At 38.1% G+C, this 11,660-nt stretch overlaps 1 protein-coding gene across 1 annotated transcript; it reads left to right on the top strand.

Annotated features, from left to right (window-relative positions):
- Positions 1-478: 478 nt before the first annotated feature.
- Positions 479-10,603, top strand: LOC104524066 (kinesin-like protein KIF2A; the record flags this gene model as incomplete). Its single annotated transcript, XM_010166824.1, has 5 exons — positions 479-592; positions 1,673-1,823; positions 4,345-4,446; positions 6,788-6,923; positions 8,813-10,603. Coding segments are annotated over 5 exons (589 nt in total), but the record flags the coding sequence as incomplete, so codon positions are not given.
- Positions 10,604-11,660: the final 1,057 nt, after the last annotated feature.

The raw sequence follows: 11,660 nt of genomic DNA on the forward strand, positions 1-11,660 counted from the left end.
AATTTGCTTCATGTGTTTTGTGTAGTATTTTTATTTTTTCTAGCAATATATAATTTTCATAATACAATTAGTTTTTGGGCGCTGGACAACAGTTTGTGTGCTGTGTAAGACAGGGAGCAGAACAGAATTTAAAGTTTTATAGCTGTAGTGGTTTGATATTTTAAAAGGAGCCATTTAGTGGAATACTGAATGTGGAACAAATTTTATTAACTGCACAAACTGTAATCTGGAATTACTCTTCGGAAAACACTGTTGTCACAGTCCCCTGCAGGTTAGCAGCAGTGATTTTATTCAGTTTTGTTAGTGATCTGTAACTCTTTTTGCAGAAGGTTTAAATATGTTGGCACACTTGTGTTTTAATATAAAAATAATTTTATAGTTAAACTATTAAAGAAGTATGCTAAACAAAGAGTTGTCATTTTAACTGTGTTTATGAGAACATTTTCTTTTAATTTGCTGCTGTATTTTACTGCTGCAGAGTAAAGGAATTTGGAATTAGTCCTTCGGACATTCCCTTCTCACAGGGTAGTGGCAGTCGCTCTGATCTCTCTCCTTCCTATGAGTATGACGACTTTTCTCCTTCAATCACCAGGTCTACTTCATTCTATACATGGAATCTTTATTTTTAAATTTTCTTTTTGGCTATGTAATTTTACAGACCAACCTTTCATTAGTCCCCTTGCCTTGAGTCACACATACTTTGCTTTTATTTTGTTTGGCAGGTGATGGTTCTGCATGATCTGCAATCATCTTCCCAGTATTTTGTTCACCCTCCTTAAACATCCACACTGTATCCAGGCTTGCTAGTTTCCCTTCATACATTTTTTTTTTTTAAATGGTGATGTCACCTTTGTACATTTGGTGGACCAAATCTGATAAGTCTAGGCTTAGGGTAATTTGACTATTTCTAATTAAAAAAGAAAACCATTTTCATACCTATATATTTTAAAACTTTTAATCACTCTGAACATAAATGAAAAACAGTTCCCATTGTAGTAAGTACTACTTGAAAAAAAATTTTTCCCTTCAAAAAATGAAGAATATATTCTAAAACTTGCTATAAACTTGCTTTTAAATGGGCTTTGTTTTGATAGTTATTATCAGTCTTTTGAACTATTTTCATGCCACCAGAGCCTAATGATGATTTCACCTTTGGAATTATCTTAAAAAGATATATTCATTCTCTGAGATACTTGGTTGCAAATTACTATTTTCTTCAGAATTCTTGGTGGATTTGCTTCTAACAGCTAGTGGGATACTGATTGACAACTTTTAAGGCAAAATTATGTGCACATAAAAAGAAATATGGTCAGCTTTAGGGTGCTGAATTAACTTTTCTTTCAAATAGCACTCATTGTTAAGGAGTTAATACTGACGTTTTGGAGATTTTTGTCCTCTTAACTGTTAATGAATAGTAACATTTCAATCAGAAAATGCATTTTGCTAGAAGGTGGACTGTAATCCACCTGCAAGTAGTTGAAATTCAGTGGTCCATGCTTTTTAGGAGTTGGACTAACATCCTTTTGTCACTGAAAGTACATTAAATTTGTGAAGTTGACATCATCATCCTTATTGAATTAATTATGCATAAGCCTATAGAGCTTTATTTTTGGCTGTGACTCTTTTGCACAGGAAGTTACTAATATACAAATGAAACACTTTCTGCTTGTAGGGTGAAGGAGCTGACAGTTGATTCTAGTGCTACCGGAGATATCCGTCCCATTATACACCACGCTCCCAATCAGATCGACGACTTGGAGACACAGTGGGGTGTGGGGAGCTCTCCTCAGAGAGATGATCTCAAACTGCTTTGTGAACAAAACGTGAGTGGTTTGCAGCATTACATGGGAAGAGATGATCATAAATACAGTGACAGAACAAATCCAGAGCATTGTGTATTTATAGCCTGTTGGCAAGATCATTAAGTAAATGCAGCATGCTTCTTCACCTTTTCACTTTATGGTATTATGTTCATTCCCATACAAAAAAAAAGCCCCAAACCAAATGTTTCCTGAAAGATAAGAGGAGAATATTTTATTTTCCTTTAACTTCCTTGCTGGTTAGGGCTTTTAATGTCTAGACAGGGTCCGCTGTAGGCTCTGATGTTCTTTAGTGTGCATTTTTTCCAGTATGCCTTTTTTTTTTTTTTTTTTTGTAGTTAGAAGTATTCTGGGACTCTTACCTGTTTTATTTAACACTCTTGAGGTTTTGAGCATTATTTTCCCTGCATGCAACACCCATTTCAAGTGAGTTGGGCTTTTTCTGCATTTAGAAATCTGGATACCCATCATTCCTCTTCCCAACATCCTGATTTTCATGGGGTGAAACCCAGTGCAGTGTTTGTGAGAGAGCCACATCATGTTCCCCGCATGTCTCCCTGGGCTGCAGGAGTGGGGGGCTGAGAGGCATCTCCTAAAGGGCATTTTTCTCCCTTTGATGATTGCTCTTGTCTGGTTCCTTAAATGTTAAACAGGAATTAAAAATCAGTTTGTGAAAATGCTGATGAAAGATAAAAAAGAAAAATCCTGGCTATCCTGCCTTATTTTTTGCAAAACTCTCTGCCTTCTCAGACACCTCTTCATGGTGTCTGCTGTATTTCTCATTTCAGTAACTGTCTTTTCTTTAGGAGTCTATTTTATAAGAACACGCTAGTGATTCCTAGAGCTTCCCACTGGACAGTCCTTCCAGCCAGATATCCTTTCATAGCAGACTTTTTCTTTGTTCATGTGGAATTAAATTAAGCTTTACAATAGCTTTTTAAAAAGATTTCAAAAGCATCGCATAAGGAACTTTTCGTGGTTTAACCTCAGCCAGCAAACTAAGCACCACGCAGCTGCTCACTTCCTCCCTCCTAGAGGGATGGGGGAGAGAATCAGAAGAATAAAAGTGATAAAGCTTCTGGGTTGAGATAAAGACAGTTTAATAGATAAAGCAAAAGCCCCATGTGCAAGCAAAGCAAAACAAGGAATTCATTCACTACTTCCCACTGGCAGGCGGGTGTTCAGGCATCCCCAGGAAAGCCGGGCTCCATCATATGTAACAGTTACTGGGGAAGACAAATGCCATCACTCCAAACATCCCCCACTTCCTTCTTCTTCCCTTAAGTTTATATGCTGAGCGTGATGCCATATGGTCTGGAATATCCCTTTGGTCAGTTGGGATCAGCTGTCCCAGCTGTGTCCCCTCCATGCATCTTGTGCCCCCCCAGCCTCTCACTGGTGAGGTGGTGTGAGAAGCAGAAAAGGCCTTGAGTTAGTGAAAGCCCTGCTCAGCAAAAACTTAAACATCAGTCTGTTAATAACATGCTTTGCATATGAAATCCAAAACACAGTATTATACCAGCTACTAGGAAGATAGTTAACTCTATCCCAGCTGAAACCAGGAGAGAACTATACTGTCTTCCTAAGACATTAATTACCTCCTACCTGGTGCTTTCTCTTTTGATTATTCCTTTGGTCAGTTGGGATCAGCTGTCCCAGCTGTGTCCCCTCCATGCATCTTGTGCACCCCCAGCCTCCTCACTGGTGAGGTGGTGTGAGAAGCAGAAAAGGCCTTGAGTTAGTGAAAGCCCTGCTCAGCAAAAACTTAAACATCAGTCTGTTAATAACATGCTTTGCATATGAAATCCAAAACACAGTATTATACCAGCTACTAGGAAGATAGTTAACTCTATCCCAGCTGAAACCAGGAGAGAACTATACTGTCTTCCTAAGACATTAATTACCTCCTACCTGGTGCTTTCTCTTTTGATTATTCATTTCTAAAGAAGCCCTGTTTGCCCCAGTTTGTAAATCCAAGTTGTGCATTCTTCTAATGTATTAATCACTATGTTCATTTTAGATTTCTCACTTGACATTTATTCAACTTTTTTTCCAAAGGATTACTTTAATTTTGATTTCCTGAATGTATTCAGTGTAATTGCTGTTTTGGATTTTTTTTTAATTGTTGTATTGTCTATTGCAATATTCACAAAAAAAGCCCTACAGAAAACCAGAGTTTTCTGTAAGCATTAAAACCTACTAGAAGTTAGCTTTCTTCCTGTGTGACTTCCTCTTCCCACTATTTTAACTTGCTTTTCTAATGTGGAATATTCTGTTTTCCGGTATTCACTGGATTAGTGGCTGGAAATTTTTAATGAACATAATTAAATTTAACTCTGTGAACATTTTGAATTTACTGCCCTCTTCGCTCATTTCTGGAGATTTTCTTATTAAAGTATTAAATTCTGTTTTTGACATGTTCTGCCTTCTGCCTTTTGAGTTCTGTGATGAGATGGATCACATTCAATGTATTTCCTGTAGCCACAGTTCTTTCCAGACTAACAAGCTTAATTATTTTTTTTAGGAAGAGGAAGTTTCTCCTCAGTTGTTTACTTTCCATGAAGCTGTGTCACAAATGGTAGAAATGGAAGAGCAAGTAGTAGAAGACCACCGGGCTGTCTTCCAGGTAAAAGATGGTGCTCTGCTTTGTTTCATCCTAGTTCAGGAATTAAGGTTTTCCCAATGAAAGTACATACTGCTGAAGATGTAGGATATTGTCTGGTCATTCTGCTGCTGTCAGAGATTCCTGAATTGTTTTCTAATGCTAAGCCCAGTGTAGCAAACAAATAGGGACAGATCCCATAAGCATTAATCAACCTTTGTCCCCATGATGAAAGAGAAGCGTATCTCTATATAATTCCAGAAATTTAGTAAAATTTTCCTTTTCTTATCAACAAACATTCCTAAATAGACTGTGTTCATTGTAAGAAAAGTTGCTGCTTACTTTTTCCTATTTGTATTATTCACTGTATTTTCTTTTGTAGTCCTTTTCTAACAGTAGCGACTGTTTGTTTTTTTTTTTTTTTCTAGTTGCAGGAAGTTTATTCAGATTGGTCTTGAAATTTTCAATTCCACTATCTAATCTGTGTCAATATTCCTATACCAGAGCTGGCAGTTAATCGTAATAACTCTATCAGCACCATTTCTGATTGGCCATCTCCCTGTATGATATGCAGTACTGCCTCCAAGTATCTCATCTGAGTATCCTTTCATGACATCTCCCTCTCAGATACTGAGATCCAGAAGAGAGACATATTTTTAACTGCCTGTTTGCTTTCTTTTTACAGATACATAAAGGTTTTCACTTGCTATTAGTCAGGGTCTTTGGGAGGAATACTGCCCACGCAGTGTAATGCTGGTCAGTGCCACAGAGCCTTTTACATTCACAAAATAATTTGTAGTAATAAGTATGAGTTACTAGTTTTCAGAAGGAAATATGAGTTGCTTCTGTTTGTAACTTTAGAGTCTTTGGGCAGGCTGTCTATTTGGCACATTTGCTGCAAGAGAACAGCAGTGCATTAAACCTGTAGGGGAATATACACATCTCCTCAATTTAAATGTCTAACGCAGTGGAATGTTGATGTGTGTTCATAATACAGTAGGATGCTAAATAACACATTTTACAACAGATGTAGAGTTTTAGTTATCAGGAAATATTAGTCCTGAAGAAAAAATGCAGAAGTTTGAAAGTCATAGCTGTGTCCTAATGCTTGCAACTTCTAGAGAGACAAGCTGCATTAGTTTAAGATGTTACTGCCTCTGTGTATCCATCTGGCTTTCTGCTGGAGATTACTGCTCCTCCCAGCAGTCACTGGAAGGAAATGTGTCCGAGCCTCAGCTCCCTTTGTTCACAGCATGGCTTGTTAGTTTATGCTGTGGGTGGAGTTGGGCTGCACCAATATAAAATCTACCAGCTGTACCAGGCAGAAGCTGTCTTCTGTCAGCTTTCTCCTGGAAGCTGCTGATGCAAAACATGATTTCCAAACAAAACCGTCTAAAATCGATGAACAGAATGAATCAAGCTCTATAGGTGTTGGTGTTCCTTTGTGTTTTGGATGTACGAGTAGTACAGTAGGTGAGATGAATCATATCCCAGTGTGAGGTCCATCTGTCCTGAAAGCCAAAGAAACATACATGGGGTTTGGACTGTGCTTTCAATATTACTTGGGCTACTGAGCACAGAGGGAAAGACTTAATTTTAGTATTTCAGGCCTTGCATGCCTAGAACTGTTTAGTTGCTTTCTTTTTTTAAATGAAAGCATTTCCAGTGGGATCAGTTTTGCGGATCACTGCTTTGCATGGTTCTGTAAGCTTTAAGCTCCTGATTGCATTCTTCGCTGCAAGACTTTCTTCCCCCCCTGCCCTCCTCTTCTTTTGTAATATTCAGAGTGCAAAGATGCCTAAGAGCTACTTTAACCAACCTTTACAGTACTGTTACCTCTCTGGGGAGTTAGCTCATGCAATAGGGAGCTTAAAATAGCTATTATTTCATACAGCTTCTCTCAAAACTGGCTTTCATTATGGACAGAATTATCTTGGCTCCTTGACTGTAGTAACAACACTGCAATTATGGTCAGTGGCAACCAGCCTGTACTTAAAATTGAAGCCTGACTTCAGAGTTTGATACCTGCCTGAGGGGACATAATGGTGACATAAAGTTCTGTTCTCTGAGTTTCTTAGATTTACAACCAACTAATGTTCTGGATTTGAAAGAATTCGGGTAGCTGGGGTTTGCCTGTTGCTGGTATGACCACTGGAATTAAGAAACAAGGTAGAAGATGTACAATTTTAATTTTTAAATTTTTTTTTAGGAATAAAGTTTCATTTTAGGATTAAAATTGGTTATATGGAGGTGACTAGATAGTAAAAGTGGTCATCTTAAAAAAATTTCTAATTCAGCTCTTTGTCTTGAAACTTGTCTTGAAACTTTGCTAATGTATTTCTTTGGGGTTTTTTATTTTATCTAGGAATCTATTAGATGGCTGGAAGATGAAAAAGCTCTTCTTGAGATGACTGAAGAAGTAGACTATGATGTGGATTCTTATGCTACTCAACTTGAAGCAATTCTAGAGCAAAAAATTGATATTCTGACCGAACTTCGAGGTAGCTTGCTTTTAATCACTTTTGTTTGCATTATTAGCAGTGTGTTTTCATATGCCATGGAGACTTGCAGTAATAATGAGGAAAAAGAAAATGTGGTTATGTCTTAGGGTCTTCTTTCCTTTTATGCTGCCCTGCAGTGTCTTGTGGAAGGAACATTTATTCTGCTGCCTAAGAACAAGTTCACATCTGTGCTCCGTTCATCCTACTTTAAAGGAAAATCTCTGCTTTCCCTCCATGAAGTATAAACTCAATCCTGCAACTTTCTTTTTCTTTTCCTTTGTTCCAAAACCATAAAAGAAGGAAGAAGAAAACCCAAACAAACTGTACGAAAAAAGAAGTAATACAATGAGGAAAAAGTAGTAGGAACTCCCAGTTCCTGCTCTTTGGCATTCTGTAGTGTAGCAGGGAGCCTGCTGTCATTTTTAAGACTCTGCTTAAAAGGGACATCAAGCTCTGAATAGCTTGGTTGTTAGCTTACTTTTTTCTTCAGCAGCCTTTCTATCTGAATTTTGTCAACCTCTCTTGGAAAACAAACAGTGGATAATTCTTAGTGCCCAAAATTGACTCTTCCACTTGTCTGCTAAAATCAGATTGTCAGCTTGGTACCTCATGGAGGTAAATTTTTAATTTTTCTGTAACTATTTGGACTCCAGGAGACAAGCTATACTGGTAAAAAATCAAGGGTGGGGTTAGGGGCTGAAGAGTGGGGGTAGGGCCTTTTTGATCTGTGTTAAAAAAACTCCTTGTAAGATAAAAATCTTACTTTTTACTGAGTCTGAGTGTCTGCTGTAAGTTAGAAGAATACATCAAGCAAATCAGGTGTGGCCGGCCTGCCTTGTAAGCACACACTGGCATCAGTATACTTTAGCCAAGAATTGGATGCACATTCCTTTGCTTTTTATGGGTGATGTCTTCTTCTTCAGGAGATGACAATTTGAGACATCAGCATTCAAAAAACACAGTTTAGGTGACCGCTAAACTTACTATACTGCTTTTGAAACAAGATACTGGAGGTAAAGGCTAGTTAAGAGATCCTTGCATCTTTACAGGCAGCACGATACACATAGAGCTTTGCAGGAGGGAAGAACTGTTAGTGGGAGAAAGAATTTTTGACCTATCTTCTGTGTTCTGCTTATGGCATATAATGGTCACTGAGTATTTCAGCGTGTATCCCTGTCACTCTGGGACTGGCATCTTTATGCTCTCAATTTGGTTTCCTTCTTTCCATTCTTGGGCTTATTACTGGGAAATGGAGGGGGGCAGGAATAGAAATACAAAAGGATCTACACTTCCTTTCTCAGGTTTCCTCCATTCTTGTTGTGGTTATTATGAAACAAATAAATTATGCATTTATGTTTATATTGTATTTTATTTATTTATATGCATTTATATGGTGAATAATTTCCAAAATGCTTTTCACATTCATAGAAAAACAGGAGAGAGTAGAATTTTCTCTGCCATGTTTTAGAATGTATAGAAGTGACTGTACACTAAATACAATTTTGTGTGCTTCTAAGGATGGTTTGGAAGGTGCTGGGAAGGAAAAGGATGTATGTGGTGTGTATCTCCCAATACTCTGTAAGTTAAAGCAGAATTTAAGTGTGAGTAGGTTACATGCTGGGAACCCAATTGTGCAGTTTCCAAACCTATCCTGCCGAGAGACAGGGGGAGCACCTAAGAAGGGACTAAGTTGCTAAGCAGCTTGTTTGTATGGTGAGTATTAAATGTAAGCTTATCTCAGTCCTCCCGTAGTTTGTAGCCTCAGCTATTGTTGGGGAGGAATGTTCTTTGCTATGCATTACGGTTGGGATGTGGAGCATCAGGGCTTAGTTTCAAGATCTGTGTTGAGCACAGACACATCAGCATTCATTCTCTCTTTTTCATTAAAGATAAAGTGAAATCGTTCCGGGCAGCTCTACAAGAGGAGGAACAGGCCAGTAAACAGATCAACCCAAAAAGACCACGTGCCCTTTGAGATGGGCCTTTGCTGCTAAAGGAATCCACGAACCCGTACTGCTGTAGCACACATTTGTTACAAAACCCAGTGGCCGTAAGAACTCAACTACTTGAAAGTGTAAAAACATTAGAAATGTCTGTGGAAATGTCCTGTTTCTTATTCACCTGAATGACATTTTCAGTTTTGTGTGAAATGCTCCTATGATGTCTACAAAATGCTTCTAGACCAGACAGCACAACCATGCAGGGTTCAGATCTGTGAAGCACTTTGTTTAAAATATTTCATTTATTCAAATTGTGAATTTTATGTTTGGAAATTGCCATGTTTTCAATAATGAAGTAAAACTGTGGCTATGAAAAAGTCACAGCATTTCCTTTTGACTATGTTCAGTTTTGTTAGAGAGACCACCTGTGCAGTTTTAAATTGTGTTTGCGTGCATGCACACCTCACTAGTGGTTGTACATAACTTCTACAGACAGCTGTGCTTACCTCTTCCCATTCTGTGCCTTGATGAAGGCTACTTAACCCTAAACATCCTCTTTTTGAAGCACAGCCTTAAACAACATTCCTTATTTGTCAATATAAATTACTTTCAGTGTGTGTACATTTTTAATATGTTTAGAGACTTTTTTTTTTTTTGGTGGATAGTTTCATTTCACAGAATGTGCCATATCATTTGAACAGGAACTGCACAAGCTGTTAAGAGTGGACAAACAGCTGGACATTCCATCCTCCTTGTAAGAATCTGGATTTATCTGAATACCATAAAGAATGGTTATATAATTCTAACATTTTCTGTGTAATGAAAAAAAAACAAAACCAACCAGGACAGACAAAACAAAAAAGATAACTTAGTTGATGTATAATAAAGGGTAATGTTTAAGTACTGAGGAGAGTTGTATCTTAGGATATGCAGATATACAGTATGTGGTATGGTGTGATAATGCTGTCAGATTAAAGGTACGGTCTGACCTCTGCGTATGGATAGAGTAACTGTCAAAGTTCAAGGATCCAGCTAAATATATACAAGTTGGCCTTTCACATACTGTTAAAATTTGGCTTTTGATGCATGACAAACTTACATGTACATTAACCGTAGTTTGCAGGTAGTTTGAGTAGCTCTGTTGCTTTGGAAAAATGTAGCTAATAACTATTTTTCCCTTTGTACAGTGCCAGCAGCTGAAAAGTGGGATGAAATTGCATAATTGGGGATATTGCACAGTACCTCTACCTGGCGCCAACAGGAAACCCGCTTTTCATAAATGGCGCCATGTATCAGCACTTTTTAGGTGGTGGCACTCAAGTTACTTATTTTTGCAAGTCAGTATCAAGAAAGATTGACCTTTTATGTAGAACTTCTTGTCAAATGAAGAATTGTAGACCTCTCTAGGAGTTCTCCCTGTTTCCACAATTTTGTATCAGCAGAGACTTTCCCTTGGAACTGTTTAAAAATTACTTTTGGAATACAAGCCTGTTTGTTTGTGCCAGGCCAGGAGGGAAATAAAGGGAAGGCAATGAAAAGAGAGTAAAATGAGCCAGGAATTCTTGTAGTGTTTAATGTTTGTATCTCCCATGGGAAGGTAGGCTATGGGAAGCTCTTGTCACATCATGGTTTAAAAAAAAAAAACAAAAAAAAAAAAACAAACCTCCTGTGTGTAAACATGAAAACTGAAACAATGTAGATTTTACATAATGTGTTTAATAAATTAAGCTATTAAATGAATTCCAGATGAGAATTTACTTCTGTGGAAGTTGTGCTTTGGGACGGGTTTCACTTTGTAAGCACATCAGTTACACCTTTGAAAAGGCCTGTGATTTCAGAATGAATATTTACTTCTGGAGGTAACCTGTCTGTACAACTTGTCATATAGAACAAGTTCACCAGAGAACTGTCCTGACTTCAGTTTTGCAGCAGGTCTTAAAGAAACATCACATATATCTTTCTGAGCGTTAAAGAATGCTGTCCCTCACAGCTAAAAGAAAAGAAACCATGAAATAGAAAGCAGCACCTTTTGTCAGCAGGCAGTAGTACAGGTTATCGTATGATGCCACGGGGTTTCTTTGAAGCTGCTCTAGAGAAATGTTACTTTCTAAAAAGCCTCTGAAGATTGAGACATCCTACATGAGAAACAGTGGCTCCTTACTCCTCCTCCGTGGAAGCCTACAGCCACATCCAGAGGACAGGAAGGACAGAGGCACTTGGATTTCAGCAGCTTTTCACTAAGCCTTGTAAAGGATACCTGTCCTGCCAGGTCTCCTGCGGGGGGACTGTGAAGAGAATCTTTGTGACAGAGCCTGCTGTAAAGGTCAGATCAACACTGATACTGAAGCAGTGAGAATCCAGATAAACTGACATGGCTAGTTAAGGCACTTGAATTTGTGTAGCCCCTTGCTGGGACAACCTGATCTAGATTCCACTTGTTCTTTCTGCATTAGTCTGAGCATATTGCTTTGGCTACTTACCTCACTCAAAAATTGTTTCTATATGCAGTGAAGCAGCACTAGAATAATTACATTATAAAATAAATGAGCAATCAATGACTAAAAGAATTGACATTGGACGTGTATAAAATGAAGGTACATCTTAGAGGGGTTTTTGCTAATTGGCTTCTTTTCCACTTACTATGGTCTTACGGAAGGAGATACCCCTGCATGATGCTACAGAGCATTTACTGTTTTCCTGAATCAGAAGTCAGACCAAAGTGGATTTTTCTTTTGATAGCTGCTACCCAGAGTTAATGCAAACTTCTTTGGGAAAACTCTGCCTTGTCCTAAATATA

The sequence above is a fragment of the Antrostomus carolinensis genome, unplaced genomic scaffold (genome assembly GCF_000700745.2).
Source record: "Antrostomus carolinensis isolate BGI_N321 unplaced genomic scaffold, ASM70074v2 scaffold23494, whole genome shotgun sequence".
Taxonomy (NCBI): domain Eukaryota; kingdom Metazoa; phylum Chordata; class Aves; order Caprimulgiformes; family Caprimulgidae; genus Antrostomus; species Antrostomus carolinensis.